We start from the raw sequence: 17581 nt of genomic DNA, 5'->3' as shown, positions 1-17581 counted from the left end.
TTCAAAAGTTGTTCCTCAGTGTACCCAAACATGTGCAGAGTGTGGCGACTAGGAGATTTTTACAGTAACTTCATTGCTGTGTTAATGTAAGCCTACTTGTGACTAATAAATAAACTTTATCTTTACTTTGAATGGGCGCCAGAGTATGGCGACTAGGGGATTTTCACAGGAACTTCATTGCAGTGTTAATGTAAGCCTACTTCTGACACTAAACCACTGTATCAACTTGAAAATTATAGAAGGACACAATATCTGTACCATTACTCTTTTATACCCAACTTCAGCTTCTAAATACAACTGTTTTGTCTTTTGTCAACTTGCTCCTTTAACTGTTACATCTATCTTTGATTTTGTTTGTGAGACATGTTCTCCCCCATTATTATAAACCCTACACACATGAGTGTATTCTTTAAAAGGTGTCTCCCAAGGAACTACTAAAACATCCACTAAACACGACAACAAAACAATTTTTGAAACCTTGGCGAGAAGGAAAAGCATTTATTCTGTGCCCAATGTTGCAGAACTGTAAACAAATCAACAGATTTACAATCACACATTACATGCAGCAAGAAACTTTCAGCAATATTGTTTGTGCTAATGTTCCATCGAAAGATTACTTAAAGGATAATTTTAAAGAAAATATGCGTGCAATAGACGTTTTGAACATTGAGTTGTCACCAGCAAGTACCGATGGAAATCACTCTATTGATATGTTGGGAGTGTTAAGGTATTTCTGTTTTTGTCACTTCATTTGGAATTTTTTTTCACATGCTCCATAAAATATCCATATTTATTAGTATGTTCCAGGGTCATGATTGCCTTCAAATTTTATGAATGAGCTTTTTTGACCCTTTTATCTGCCGGACAGAAAAAAATAGTGTGTTATATCAGAAAGAGGTCAATATTCATATTAATCTCCCAAAGAATAATAGATGGGAACATCATATAGATTTTACCATCATCCCCACTATCATTATCATTGAAAATATGCACATTGCTTTTACCACCGCCATCAGTACACCAAAATCCCCACCATTTATACCAGCATCTCCACATTCACTACCATTGTCACACGTAAAGCTCCACCAGGAATGGAATCCTTGCCATCACTATTTCCACAATTCCAGCTCCACACCAGCTTTACCATCATTTTTATGTCTCCATTACCTCCACTGGTAGGTACTCCATTGATATTCTGCAAATATCTGACTGCACGCTGCCCACAAAGGAAGCACAAACATTCAATGTGGCTGACAAAGGCAAAATAGTAGATATTAAATGGATTTGTGCAATATATTGCGATATTTGTCTTAACATCACCATATCAAATCATTAACCCACCCTCTCTCCCTGATTGTATGAATGTGGATTGTGTTAGTTTTGGGTATACACAATTGCACTTGCTTAATATAGTCAGTAGTCAACTAATGTTCATTTGTCAAGTGCCCACATAAATAATAACCCATTAAGCAAGTCTCAGAAGCTCTTGGTGCTTGAAGGACTATGCCAAGTGAAAAGCAATGTCTCCAAGAGTGGGGATAAAAGATTTCTAAAAATGCAGAATGGTTGATTAGTTTAAAGTTTATTTATTAGTGTCAGAAGTAGGCTTACATGAACACTGCAATGAAGTTACTGTGAAAATCCCCTAGTCGCCACATTCCGCACCTGTTCGGGTACACTGAGGGAGAATTTAGGATGGTCAATGCACCTAACTAGCACGTCTTTCGGACTGTGGGAGGAAACCAGAGGAAACCCACACAGACACAGGGAGAAGGTGCAGACTCCGCACAGAGAGTGGCCCAAGCCAGTTATCGAACTTAGGTCCTGCCGCTGTGAGGAGGCAATGTGCCACTGTGTCACCAATATATGAGGGATCAGGAATTTGGCAAAAATCCCTTCCTCACTGGAATTTCACCCATCTTCAGTGGCTTTTTTAATTCTACTGGGATGGTTCCACTGGGATAATTTTCCACCTGAGGCCTCCCTTTATTCCCTTAGAAGGTTGTGGCAGATTTCTCAATGATTTCCACTGAGAAAAAGCAAAAAGGAGAATCCAAAGACTTACTATGGAAAGTTACATTGATTGATGGTAGTATCAGGATATTGGGAGAAAAAGATTGTGAAGAAGGTTTAGGTCAATTCATTCCAAGACCTCCACTCTGCTATTGGAAGATAGGGTTGTCCCAACCATCTGGCTGATGGTTCACAGAGGAAGATTCTGCTTATGGACATAATGGCCAGAATTTAATGCCAGTTCTCTATGTGAGTTTGGAGGTTGGGGCATTTAATTAGCTTGGTGGGTAGCGGCTGGGTGGCAGGTACAGATCCCACTGTCTTCTGAGCTCTGCCCTAATTAATTATGGGGTGGGCAATCCTGTGGATGGGCTACACTCATCCTGTTGTTACTTGAGACCCTGAGGCAGGAAAGCCACCGTGTGAAAAGCTTGAAAAGCAAACCCTATTAGGGTTGCTTGCGGGACCCAGAAGAGGCAGAGGGGCCTGTCACTCAAAGGCACTCAATGCTTGATTGAGGAACCTGGAATCAGGAAGGGTGGTGGGAGGGCGGGGTGGGGGTGGGGGGGGCGGTACTAAGAGTCACCACTTGCACTTGTTGCTGGCCCCCTCCCCGCTCTCTCGCGAATCCCATCTCACCCTCACTCACTTGCAGCCTAGATTTTCTGGTGGATGACTGGCAACTACCACCATAGCCCCGGTGCCACTCCATGCAATGCCCAGTTGCAAGCCTCTGACTAACTCTCAGGGGCTGGGATTTCTGACCCTCCAGGGTCCTTGATCCCAAGAAAGGCTTTCCACTTGCCGTATGAGTGTTTGAGGGGCACTTAATTTGGCGGGCCATCCCCAAGGAGGTAATTCAGGACCTCTCACCAGCTCTACAGCCAGTGGGCAATACCCACCCCCCCTCCCCCCCCACCCCCATCACCTGCATTAAAAATAGCCCATGGCAACTATATGAATTACCCCATTGCTGCACTTTGGAACAAGGTTTGAGGGCAGACACCAACTCCACTCAGTCACATTGGAGCAAGTAGAGCAGGCTCTATGCATTTCAATATGTACTTTGTATTTTCAATATGTATGGGCGGCACGGTGGCACAGTGGCACAGTGGTTAGTACTGTTGCCTCACAGCGCCAGGGACCTGGGTTCGATTCCTGGCTTGGGTCACTTTTTGTGCGGAGTCTGCATGTTCTCCGGGTGCTCCAGTTTCCTCCCAAAGTCCGAAAGACATGTCGGTAGATGCATTGGTCACACTAAATTCTCCCTCAGTGTACCCAAACAGACACCAGAGTGTCCAACTAGGGGATTTTCACAGTAGCTTCATTGCAGTGTTAATGTATGACTATTTGTGACACTAGTAAGTAAATTTTACTTTGAAAGTTGCGGAAAGCAATCAGGGTAAGAAAGGGTTGTTATGGTCAAAATTCCACCAGTCAGAACAGATCGATAATACTCTGTTAAGCCTTGAGAAACACAATCCTTTGTCGCAATAATGTAACTGGGCATCCAAAAGGAATGTGCCTTGTGTTCATTTGTTGTTGTGTTTAGAAATTGAATTAATCAAAATTGTCTAAAATGAATAATAATCTGTACCTTCCTTATATTTTCCCACTGATAGGAAGTATCTCCAACAACAAGATGTACAGTTTCATGGGAGGAGGCTTGTTCTGTGCTGGTGTGGGCAATATCCTACTAATTGTTTCCACGGTAACAGATTACTGGATGCAATACCGTCATTCTGGCAGTTTTATGCACCAAGGGCTCTGGAGATATTGTCTGACAGGAAAATGCTATCTGCACACTGACAGTGTTGGTAAGGAGATCAAAAGCAGGCATGAATGGAGTTAATAGTACAGAAAATGAACACAATAACCTAGTAATGCAATAAATACAATTTTTAAACTTGTCAAGAATTTGAGCATAAGTAGAATAATCATGGAACATCACTCACAGATATTGGAGATTTTGTTTATATATAAAGTTGAGATACAGGGGTATTTTTTATCCACCTCAAACAAGGAGGGATTCTTTTGTAGAAGGTGATTGCCCTTGTGATTTAAGATATCACAATTACACCTTCCCTGGTGATCTGGCTGAGAAAGACCCCAAGTTTAGCTCCAAGGATGTGCTGACCACAGATGAGGCAGTAATTAGGGTTATTTTGTTTTTAAATTCTTTCAAAGGCAGTCACTGAGTAGGAGGTGTACTTTAAAAGAACGATAGAAAGCTCACAGATATACAACAGAACAATATATGAGTGTACAAAAAGGACTAGAAAATGCCACCTGGTCCATCAAGCCCACTGCATCAGACATAGAACATAGAACATAGAAAAGCTACAGCACAAACAGGGCCTTCGGCCCACAAGTTGCGCCGAACATGTCCCTACCTACTAGGCTTACTTATAACTCTCTATCTTACTAACTTCCATGAACTTATCCAAAAGTCTCTTAAAAGACCCTATCGAATCCGCCTCCACCACCACTACCGGCAGCCGATTCCACGCACCCACCACCCTCTGAGTGAAGAACTTATCCCTAACATCTCCTCTGTACCTACTCCCCAGCACCCTAAACCTGTGACCTCTTGTGGCAACCATTTCAGCCCTGGGTAAAAGCCTCTGAGAATCCACTCTATCAATACCTCTCAACATCTTATACACCTCTATCAGGTCACCTCTCATCCCTCACTTCTTCAAGGAGAAAAGACCCAGCTCTCTCAACCTATCCTCATAAGGCATGCCACCCAATCCAGGTAACATCCCCGTAAGTCTCCTCTGCACCCCCTCCATGGCTTCCACATCCTTTCTGTAATGAGGCGACCAGAACTGGGCACAGCAATCCAAGTGGGGCCCGACTGGTGCCACGTTATGCAGATTGTACTCAATTGGTATTCAGAGAGATGCAAAACATGCAGAAAAGGTAGTGGAAGACAAGCAAAGATATAGAGGGTAAAGAAATAGTGTGTAAGAGAGAGGGGAACTCAAAGGATGCATGTCAAGGAAGGAGACAGAAGGGAGGCAGAACAATGGCAAAAGAGGAAGACAAGACATGAAGAGAGACAATTAAAAAATCTTAGAAGCAACACAAGAGATTGATTTGTGTGATATATATTAATATACACAAATACATAGTGTCCTTTTCCCACATAACCCAATGTTTAAACACCCATTTTAGAGACAAAGGGCGTGATCTTACCGCCCGTTCATGCTACGCTCCCGCTGCAGCGAGGTTGGAGAATTTGGCAGCCAGCCAAATCTCCGTTCTCTGCGATGGGATTGGAAGATCCCATTGGTGTGAACAGTTAAAGTTAAAATTTAAAGTTTATTTATCAGTGACACACATAGACTTACATTCACACTGCAGTGAAGTTACTGTGAAAATCCCCTAGTCGCCACACTCCGGCGCCTGTTCGAGTCCACTGAGGAAGAATTTAGCACGGCCAATTCACCTAACCTGCACATCTTTGGACCGTGGGAGGAAAATGGACCATCCGGAGGAAACCCACGCAGACACGGGGAGAACGTGCAAACTCCACAGTGACCCAAACTGGGAATCGAACCCGGGTACCTGGTGCTGTGAGGCAGCAGTGCTGACCATTGTGCCACCGTGCTGCCCCAAGTGGCAAGATTCCAGCCACAAACGTTGGCAGATAAAGCACTATCAGTGGTTTGTTTGTGGCACCAGCAAAATACCTGGACAGAAACAAAATCAAATCATGGTGGGAGCAGATTGGGGAATATTTTGGGTGCAACCCGACATCAGAAATGGGTTCCATTCAAAACAATATCCAGTCTTTCCTGTTCAGGTACCGACCAACCCACTCCATGTTTCTCATCATTCCTTGACTCTCATTCTTTCCTTTCCTTTCTCAACCTAGCTGACCATTCACAGTCTCAATTTAGCTTTAGAATTTGAGCCGTTCTTTGAATGAAAATGTGTGTTGAAATCCTGTTTCTCACTGTTCAGTGCTGGGTTGACGTGTGTCTTTAGTTCAACAGAATGAAATAATCCTACTGTGAATTAAAACAGTTTTAATCACCAACAAATAGAAACTTTTGCAGAAAAGTTTGCATTAATTTAGTTGCATAGTCAATGAATATTTCCCCAGCAAACAGTCAATTTACTTCTTATTTTATCATTTATTTTAAATATTAAATAAGTGATTTTTTTTCCGTGAATGAGTCAGCGTACTGTAATAAGTCTTTGGAGGCAGAAGTACCTTGACCATAATCCCTTTATTTCAACAGTAGTGCACAGAGTGCTATCAGTCAGCAGTCTACCTTCGGGAGTAGCAAAGGAACTCACACTTCTGATTAAATACAAAGGAAAGACTCCCTGATTGGCTCACCAATTGACTCCATAATCAGGGGCATTTTTGAGTGTCCAACCAAATAAACAAAATCAAATTAACTTAGGGACAACTCAAAAGGGGCAACTCCTTAAAAGGAGGGGAACCACCCGAAACAAAAGACAAACCAGAAAGGAAACTTAAAATATCAAATTAAAATGTAATTAAAGGGGACAATAATACACCCCAGTCCCTGCAGTGCCCAGTGGGCACGGAAGGCATCAACTGTGCCCTCGGACACCGCATGCTCCTTTTCCAGGGACACCCGACCGCGAATGTAGCCGCGATGGAGGGGCGGACAGTCAGGTTGGACGACCTCCTCGATCGCCCGCTGCCTGGATCTGTAGATAGCACGTCTTGCCAAGCCCAGGAGCAGGTTCACAAGGAGGCCCTCCTCCTTCCCCGTCCCCCTCCGCACCTGGTGCCCGGAAATCAGGAGCCTGGGACTGAAGTGCAAACAAAACATCAATAAAAGGTTTTTTTTAAAAAACTGACTCCATAATCAGGGAGTTCAAACTCCATTAGGCCAACCTCAATGGCCTGATTGAAGTCATTACAAGTACATTGCTATTTACCTGCATTTGCGATACTCCTGATCATACAGAAAATGCTGGAAATACTCTGCAGGTCCGGCAGCATCTGTGGAGAGAAACAGAGTTAACCCCAAGTTCAATGAGCCTTCCAACGTTTACAGCTCAACTTAAACAGTCACTTGCTCGAGAATACTGCATGCAGCAATCAAAGACTTTTAACTTTCTATCAAAATAAATGCAGCAAATTAAAGTACTGGTATTACCACAGCTGTCTTATTTACATTGTCTCTCCTGCAAGAGACACACAGCAGTATCAATATGGTAATATTTTTAATATTCCAGCAACAGTCATCGGTTCACTTGAGGCTCGGATGAGTGAAGCAAAGGCAATCGGATTTAATAGGTTTATAAACAACCTGTTAGAGCTCAAAGTGACAATAAATTGCTTTGTTTATTTCTTATTTTTCTGATATTGTCTTTGGCCACCAGTTACAATGGAATTTAAATACGCTTTGTTCTGATGCATAATGATAAATAACTCTTACCATCCTTTGTCTTTCCTGACTTCTTCCAGCATACTGGGATGCCACACGAGCATTCATGATCCTGTCCCTACTGGCAGGCATCATTGGCATCATCATTGGCATTATGGCATTTATGCAGTACTCGTCCTTCAACAAATTTGATAAAACCTTCGTTGCAAGCATTTTGTACTTTATTTCATGTAAGTAATAGATTCCAAGCATCATCACAGGGCCACTATGCCATTCATTTTTTTCCAGTATGTCTTAACGTTTATTCTTGCTAAGCCTCTTCTCTTGTTCTTTGGCAGGTTTGTTTGTGTTGCTAGCCATGGCCATCTATACAGCTGTCACAGTCAACTATTATGGTAAACGATATGGCCATTGGCGCTTCTCCTGGTCCTATATCATTGGATGGGTGGCCGTGGTGCTCAACTTCTTTGCAGGCAAGACCTTATCCTATATAAGTAAAGAATTCCACTACAGTCTTATATTTATCAAGAGTTAGAGCAGAAGATCTTGTTTCACTCCTTCTCTGTACAATTCGTATTATAATGGATTATCAAAAGCAAATTGACCTTCTACTGAAAAGTTTATTTCTTAGTCACAAGTAGGCTTACATGAAGTTACTGTGAAAGTCCCCTAGTCGCCACACTCCAGCGCCTGTTCAGGTACACCAGGGACAATTTAGCATGGCTAATGCACCTAACCAGCACATCTTTCAGATGATGAGAGGAAACCGGAGCACCTGGAGGAAGCCCACACAGACAGGGGGAGAACGTGCAAAGTCCGCACAGACAGTGACCCAAGCTGGGAATTGATCCCGGGTCTCTGGCTCTGTGAGGCAGCAGTGCTACCCACTCTGCCACCGCGCCACCTTACTGCTATTTGTTACAAGTGTTGAGTCAGAGTTCCACATTATAAATGTATTCAATTACTACATTTTGCATATGTGAACTACAATATGAGTGTCGGCATATTATTATACCATAGAGGATAGACGACAGTCCACTCTAATCTTCTTCAAGCTTTCCTTGCAGCCAAATATATTACCAAACGGAAATCAGAGACAAGAAGCTCTGGCTGGTTCTTTTCTCCCAACCCAGGGACAGGTCAACTATGTCATGCCAGTTGAGGTCAACTAACTTGATGAAGACCAGTGATTAAAGTCAGAGGCTTCCTGAAGTATAAGGCTCAGATCTGTACTGAGCACACATAGGATTCTTCGGGAGAGCTTCAACAGCGAACTTTTTAGACAAAGGATTCTCAGTGTCAGATCTCAACTTAAGAATAGATACAAAATCATTCTAACATAGGTCTGCTTTCCTCTTAAAATATCCCTTATTAAAGGGCAGCATGCTGGCACAGTGGTTAGCACTGTGCCTCACAGGAGAGGGACCCGGGTTCAGTTCTGACCTCGGGTGACTGTGTGGAGTTTGCACGTTCTCTCTGTGTCTGCGTGGGTTTCCTCTGGGTGCTCCAGTTTCCCCCCTCATACTTCAAAGATGTGCGGGTTAGGTTGATTGGCCATGCCCAATTGCCTCTTAGTGTCAGGGGGATTAACAGGGTAAATATGTGGGGTTACAGAGATAGGGTCTGGGTGGGATTGTTGTCGGTGTAGGTTCCATGGGCTGAATGGCCTCCTTCTGCACTGTAGGGATTCTATAAATAGGAATTGATGAGTACAGTAGGACAATAATATAAAAACGGTGACAAGGCATTTTACTGCCTTTTAGCTTTGTGAATCTGATTGGCTACCAACAAGAAGAATTGTATGAATATGTTAAATCCATGCACATTCAACTGTTTTACTTGCTTAGAAAAACTAAAATGAAGTTAGAGTTTTCCTTTCTTAACAGTGCAGACAATTTGTGTAAAGAATGGTCAGATATGAAAACTATGATAATGATTGAAAGAGAACTGGGAAGAACCAGAAAAAGAACGGAGTGATCTCAGAGTTGGGTTATGAACTACAACATTCTTCCTTTCTATCTTCGGAGGTCCCTTTGCAAAATACTTTGATTTCTTTATACATTGTGTGACTCTCTCCAGCACGCCAATGCTTGTTTGAATCGAGCATCTTCTCTGCATATTATAAGGCAATGGTTCCTCTGAAAGGCATTAATAAACCCACCTATTTTTACATGTAATAATTTTCTGATCACTTTCAGATTAATTTAGTCACTTACCTGGAAATCCCACCACCAGGACGGAAAGCAAGTGCAGCCCCACTTAAGTGGGCAGTGACATATTGTCGGTGGCAGCCAATTAAGATGGCAGCCCATCCCCCTCTCGATGCCTCCTCACACCATTTTGCCAGCCCAAGTCCAAGGGACCAGCACATTGTCCTGGTGAACACATGGCCCTTGAACTAGTGTCTTGCATCAGACCTACTTCGCCCAAATGTGCATGTTAGGTTATTATTATGTCATTGCACAATTGTACTCCCTGCTGTGCTGATTTGCAGACAGAACACAAATGTATTACTTCCCTCCTTTCCTAGGTATCTTCTACATGTGTGCCTATCGTATGCATGAGAGTCCACAAAGCTCAAATTCTCGCTAATACTCAACATTACAATGAAAGAAATGGAATTAAAGAATGGACCATTGTGATGCAAGGAGTTCCATATTATGAAGTGGTATTTTTTTCCATTCTCCTTAGATAGCTAGCCACTGAAACATAGACAGAAATTACAATAAATTGTAGCTATGTCTTCAGGACTTGGCTGTAGATTTTCTTATCACAGCTTTTGAGAAATAAAGTTTTAATAAAGTATGAAGGTGCTCTCCTGTACTTTCAAGAATGTTGTGTGAATTTCTCCACAAGGTAATAAAATGATGGAGAAAAAATAACCATGTTTCCGATGTGTACAAGAAAAATATCGATTTACTAACTTATTTTAATGTATTGGCAAAAAGCTGAAACTAAATCAAATTAATTGCTCTCACTTTGTTTCACTTAATAAAGATTCCTTGAATATCTACTAACATTAAGCAGATATATCTTCTACTGTAGTGTTATTAAATCATTTTGTGAAGTTTTTTTTAATATAATCATTCTGAGGGTGCTGGTATACTGACAAGTTCTGCATTTATTGTCCATTCCTAGTTGCCCTACAGAGGTGGCATAGATATTTGACATAACTGAGTGGCAAGCTAAACTACTTCAGAAGGGAATTATAAGTCAATCACAGTACTTCAAGGGCTGAAGTCACATATAATCCAAAATGAGTAAAATGGAAGATTTAATTCCCAAAAGGGTATTCATGAACCTGTTGGATTTAAATGGCAACCCAACAACTTTTTTTGTGGCTTAATATCAGATTTTTCAGAAGTGAATTCAAATGATCAAATTACTTTGTGAACAGTATTCTCACATCATCTGATTATTATTCCAGTCTTCTGATATACAATGTGCAAACAGACCACTGCCCTGCTTTCTTCAATGTTCACATGAACTTGTTTTCTCTTACAAGTGAGAGAATAATGAAGATGACTGGGATTTAATGCAGATTATATAATCGGTAGTGCAGAACTTGAACATTGTTGAGAAAAGAGGTGTACTGTCAAAGTTTTTGTCTTGCACTCATCAGAACAGATGCAAGAATACCAAATTTCAAAGGGAACAAGAAGTTATATTGCGTGTGAAAAGGCACACTGATTGGTTGGCAGATCAACTCTGATTGGGTGAGATGTCATCATGGTCAATGCACCAGGGAGCTAGTGTCCTCTGTGAGCAAAGGGAATATGTCCCACCACTGCACCATTTTTGAATAAACAAAAGTATAGGTAACAATAGTTTCCTGGTTCATTCACCATGGCAACAGCTCAACCAATCGGAGCCAACTTGCCAGCCAATCAGCAACCCCTTTCCTCATGGGGTATAAATTGTTGAAATTTGGAATTCTTCTATCTGTTGTTTTGGGTGCAAGGTGAAAAGCTTTGACTGCACATATCTTTTTACAGCAATACGTTATATCTGAATTTAGTTTGCACCACATTAATTGTGTCTAAAATTATTTCCCACCAGTTTTTGTAATCCACATTTAATTAATTTCAAAAAGCCCAGCTACTTCCAGTTAATCACCTTCTCAACGGCAGCAGAATTGGACTCAACCATAATTTATAATCTCATAGCCCAACATATCCTCACTCAACCATTACCACCAAGCCAGAGGATCAACCCTGATTCAATGAAGAGTGCAGGAATGCAAATCAGGAGCAACAACAGACTTACCTAAAAATTAGGTGTCAACCTGGTGAAGCTACAACACTTGCATGCCAAACGTTATATTGGTATCCTTAGAGACCAAAGCTGCTGCTCTCTAATCCCGCTGTATTGCATTGCAGTGGACAAAACCCTCCTCCCACACTCTCCTTAAATTTAATTCCCAATTCATTTAGGCACAGATCCTTATCTAAGCATGAAATGTTCCCTGATGATCAAAATGTCAATGCGCAGCACATTAAATTAATTGCCTCACTGTTTTCTATAACTTGTGTGTTTGTGTTAAGCACTTTCTGTTTACCTTTGTTTTGGTTGAATAGCTAAACAGATGGTTGAGCTCTGATTTTTTTTATTTGCAAAGAGACTGTTTTAGATTGTTTCCTATATTTGCTTCCATTGTGCTGGTTGCTTGTCAGCGATGATGTCAGAAATGCGCTCAATATTGGTGCAGTATGACTGAGGCATGAGACCGCAAGCACACTGGGATCAATAAGGATTTATCAGAGGAACCAGAACAGCTCACCACAGAGGCATGCCAGAGCAGTGCAGAGGAAAACACAGCTCACCAGCTACCCGAGAAGGAATATTCTGTACCGATTTAATACTGAATGCCTAGCAGTGCTTCAATAAAGTTTGTAAAGTATTTTTTTAAAGCATATTGCCATCTCGAACGTTGACGTGAACCCCAGTTGATGCTAACATAAGTATGTTGTTTACAATTAAATGTAGTACCGTGCTTACAATGATTGAGATTCTGTCAATTTTTAACGCCTTCGGTGTAATCTCTAATGCCGATCCTTGTGATGGTGTCAACTGTGTCGGGATAAATGTAGGCACAAAAAAGTAGTTGTTAATAAAATGTATCGGTGTCCAGCTCAATTCTTGATACTCGACTTGGCACACTCGAGTTCTTGTGAACTTCGCCAGTGTTGGTTACGTGGTGGTTCTGTAACTAACGTAGCAGGACTTCATCAAAATTAATCGGATTAGTCCATGCACGATATTTGAAAGAAAGATAAGTATCCATCTTTTATAAATACACGTATAAATCCCAATCTATCTTCCAATACATTGCTAAAAGGTGGAGCTCACATGGGTCACATATTTGGATTGCCAACTTACTTTTCCTTCATATTGAATGGTCATTACCTGGGATTTGCTTTGAACCGACTCGTGCTCTCCAAGATGCTCGTTCACTCATTATTGACAGAGAAATCCGAAAATGTATTAATAACTATATAATATAAAACATTAAGAACAGGGCGCTATGTTCATTTCTAACAGATATCTAAGTACTGACATGAAATCTGTGTTCAAATAATTACACAGAACATACTCAAGTTTCATTCCAACATAAGATTTTGTGGTTAGTTCATGCGTGTCCTATTACAGTTCAGTGTAACATTACAAATTGACTGCAGCAAGTGGGACGTAGCGCCCTCTAACACAATCACTGTTCTCTTCCAATGCTGCATGGGATGGGTTAGGACTTCAGGGGGAGTCTTAAGGCTCCGAAAGCTTGTGGCTTTTGCTATCAAATGAACCTGTTGGACTTTAACCTGGTGTTGTTAAACTTCTTACTGTGTTTACCCCAGTCCAACGCCGGCATCTCCACGAGTATGTTTGAAGCACGGATTATAGCTGTGGGGATCAAGTGAGGAAAGAATGCAGAGACCCTCCTCAGAGGTCATTATATCTTTTTTTTAATTAGTAGATGAACAAGGGCCTAAAAACTTGATGCTGATGTTTTCAGAATGAAAAGAAAACCCAGCTTAGCGTTTTACTGGAGGACTGTAATGCTGTCATCAATGTATATATATATATATAATATATATAAGAAATCTCTATGTAATCTATTGAAAAATGACTCCATGGAACCATTGGAATAGTGATGCCTCAAGGACATGAAATAGATTTATCATAATCCTCTCTTTTTTTAAAAGTTTATTTTTTAATGTCACAAGTAGGCTTACGTTAACGTTGCAATGAAGTTACTGTGAAAATCCCCTAGTCACCACACTCCGGCGCCTGTTTGGGTATACTGAGGGAGAATTTAAAATGGTCAATCCACCTAATCAGCACATCTTTCAGACTGAGGGAGGAAACTGGAGCACCCGGAGGAAACCCACACAGACATGGGGAGAACATGCAGAGTCCGCACAGACAGTGCCGGGAATCGAACACAGATCCCTGGTACTGTGCGGCAGCAGTACTAATCACTGTGCCACCATGCTGCTTTCCTTTTTTACATTTTTCTTTAAATAACATGACTGTCTTAAAGATAATAGCAAGAAGTCTCATAACAGGTTTATTTGGAATCACAAGCTTTCAGAGCACTGCTCCTTCATCAAGTGAGTGGAGAGTTAGGTTTCACAAACACGGCATATATAGACAGAGACACAATTGCAAGATAATGGTTGGAATGCGAGTCTTTTCAGGTAATCAAGTCTTTACAGGTACAGACAGTGCAAGTGGAGGGAGGGATAATCACCTGATGAAGGAGCAGCACTCCGAAAGCTCATGATTCCAAATAAACCTGTTGGAATTTAACCTAGTGTTGTGAGACTTCTTACTGTGCTCACCCCAGTCCAACACTGGCATCTCCATATCATGTCTTAAAGACAAAGTTATAAACTTAACTCTTAAGAACTTCAGTAGTAAATAAGACCTCTGATGATCTAATGAAGACATCATGCGGTACTAACTATAAATGTACTTCATTATGGAAAATCCTTGATAATAATTCTTTCAAAACTATGACATAGGAAATAATATATGATAGAATCAAAGGTAATGAGGCTGGCATTATGATCTCCTGGCACACAACAGATTCTAGAGTACTCTTTCAGCTTCAGATAAGAACATAAGAACATAAGAAATAGGAGCAGGAGTAGGCCATCTAGCCCCTCGAGCCTGCCCCGCCATTCAATAAGATCATGGCTGATCTGACGTGGATCAGTACCACTTACCCGCCTGATCCCCATAACCCTTAATTCCCTTACCGATCAGGAATCCATCCATCCGCGCTTTAAACATATTCAGCGAGGTAGCCTCCACCACCTCAGTGGGCAGAGAATTCCAGAGATTCACCACCCTCTGGGAGAAGAAGTTCCTCCTCAACTCTGTCTTAAACCGACCCCCCTTTATTTTGAGGCTGTGTCCTCTAGTTTTATCTTCCTTACTAAGTGGAAAGAATCTCTCCGCCTCCACCCTATCCAGCCCCCGCATTATCTTATAAGTCTCCATAAGATCCCCCCTCATCCTTCTAAACTCCAACGAGTACAAACCCAATCTCCTCAGCCTCTCCTCATAATCCAAACCCCTCATCTCCGGTATCAACCTGGTGAACCTTCTCTGCACTCCCTCCAATGCCAATATATCCTTCCTCATATAAGGGGACCAATACTGCACACAGTATTCCAGCTGCGGCCTCACCAATGCCCTGTACAGGTGCATCAAGACATCCCTGCTTTTATATTCTATCCCCTTCGCAATATAGGCCAACATCCCATTTGCCTTCTTGATCACCTGTTGTACCTGCAGACTGGGCTTTTGCGTCTCATGCACAAGGACCCCCAGGTCCCTTTGCACGGTAGCATGTTTTAATTTGTTTCCATTGAGATAATAATCCCATTTGTTATTATTTCCTCCAAAGTGTATAACCTCGCATTTCTCAACGTTATACTCCATTTGTCATATCCTCGCCCACTCACTCAGCCTGTCCAAATCTCTCTGCAGATCTTCTCCGTCCTCCACACGATTCACTTTTCCACTTATCTTTGTGTCGTCTGCAAACTTCGTTACCCTACACTCCGTCCCCTCCTCCAGATCATCTATATAAATGGTAAACAGTTGCGGCCCGAGTACCGATCCCTGCGGCACGCCACTAGTTACCTTCCTCCAACCGGAAAAACACCCATTTATTCCGACTCTTTGCTTCCTGTCGGATAGCCAGTCCCCAATCCACTTTAACACACTACCCCCAACTCCGTGTGCCCTAATCTTCTTCAGCAGCCTTTTATGGGGCACCTTATCAAACGCCTTTTGGAAATCCAAAAACACCGCATCCACCGGTTCTCCTCCATCAACCGCCCTAGTCACATCTTCATAAAAATCCAACATGTTCGTCAAGCACGACTTTCCCCTCATGAATCCATGCTGCATCTGATTGATCGAACCATTTCTATCCAGATGCCCTGCTATCTCCTCTTTAATAATGGATTCCAGCATTTTCCCTACTACAGACGTTAAGCTGACCGGCCTATAGTTACCCACCTTTTGTCTCCTTCCTTTTTTAAACAGCGGCGTAACATTAGCCGTTTTCCAATCAACCGGCACTACCCCAGAATGCAACGAGTTTTGATAAATAATCACTAACGCATCCACTATTACCTCTGACATTTCTTTCAATACCCTGGGATGCATTCCATCCGGACCCGGGGACTTGTCCACCTTCAGTCCCATTAGTCTACCCAGCACTGCCTCTCTGGTAACATTAATTGTATTAAGTATTTCTCCTGCTGCCAACCCTCTATCGTTAATATTTGGCAAACTATTTGTGTCCTCCACCGTGAAGACCGACACAAAAAACTTATTTAAAGACTCAGCCATATCCTCATTTCCCACTATTAACTCCCCCCTCTCGTCCTCCAAGGGTCCAACATTCACCCTAGCCACTCTATTCCTTTTTATATATTTATAAAAACTTTTACTATCATTTTTTATATTAATTGCTAGCCTAGCTTCATAGTCTATCCTTCCTTTCTTTATCACTTTCTTAGTCTCTCTTTGTTGTTTCTTAAATTTTTCCCAATCACTTGTTTCTCCACTATTTTTGGCCACTCTGTACGCAGCTGTTTTTATTTTAATACTCTCCTTTATTTCCTTCGTTATCCACGGCTGGTTCTCCCTTTTCTTACAATCCTTGTTTTTTGCTGGAATATATTTTTGCTGAGAACTGAAAAGGATCTCCTTAAAAATCCTCCAATGTTCCTCAGCTATCCTACCTGCCAGCCTGCTCTCCCAGTCTACCTTAGCCAATTCATCCCTCATCCTATCATATTTCCCTCTGTTCAAACAGAGGACACTGGTTTGGGACCAAACTTTCTCCTCTTCCATCTGAATCAGAAATTCGACCATATTGTGGTCACTAGACCCAAGAGGGTCCTTCACAATAAGATCCTTAATTCTACCTACCTCGTTACACAATACCAGATCCAAAATAGCTTGTTCCCTCGTCGGTTCCGTAACATGCTGTTCAAGGAAACTATCCCGACAGCATTCTAAGAACTCTTCCTCCATTCCACCCTTACCGACTTGAGTCTGCCAGTCAATGTGCATGTTGAAGTCCCCCATGATTATTGCCGTTCCGTTTTTACACGCATCCCTTATCTGCTTGTTTATAGCCCTCCCTACCTCAACATTATTATTTGGGGGCCTATATACCACACCTACTAGTGTCTTTCTCCCTCTACTATTCCTCATCTCTACCCATAATGATTCCACGTTTTGTTCCTCAGAGCCTATGTCATCCCTCAGTACTACCCTGATATTATCTCTTATTAATAGCGCGACCCCACCACCTTTTCCTTCCTGTCTATTCTTCCTAAATGCCTGATACCCCTGGATATTCATCTCCCAGTCCTGGTCACCTTTCAGCCACGTTTCTGTAATGGCCACTAGATCGTACCCACTTGTGCTGATTTGCACCATCAACTCATTTACCTTGTTCCGAATGCTTCGTGCATTCAGGCAAAGTGTCCTTATTCCAGCTTTTATCTGGACCCGCTTTGATGAGTCGCGAACACCCTCTCCCTCTACTCCCTTATCTAAATTACCGCCTTCATTCACTTGCACACTCTCCTCTACCATTAATTTTGTAATTCCCCTTACCCCTGCATCCTACCCCCCATCAATTAGTTCCTTGATCC

At 42.0% G+C, this 17581-nt stretch overlaps 1 protein-coding gene across 1 annotated transcript; it reads left to right on the top strand.

Annotated features, from left to right (window-relative positions):
- The first annotated feature begins 3655 nt into the window (after positions 1–3655).
- Positions 3656–9986, top strand: lim2.1 (lens intrinsic membrane protein 2.1). Its single transcript, XM_078199179.1, has 4 exons — positions 3656–3830; positions 7475–7624; positions 7733–7867; positions 9925–9986. Exons 1-4 carry the CDS (start codon positions 3656–3658, stop codon positions 9984–9986), a joined length of 522 nt encoding a protein of 173 aa, XP_078055305.1.
- The last annotated feature ends 7595 nt before the right edge of the window (positions 9987–17581 follow it).

This window comes from Mustelus asterias, chromosome 27 (assembly GCF_964213995.1).
Source record: "Mustelus asterias chromosome 27, sMusAst1.hap1.1, whole genome shotgun sequence".
In the NCBI taxonomy this organism is placed as follows: Eukaryota; Metazoa; Chordata; class Chondrichthyes; order Carcharhiniformes; family Triakidae; genus Mustelus; species Mustelus asterias.
This window is presented reverse-complemented; position numbering and strand designations above follow the sequence as displayed.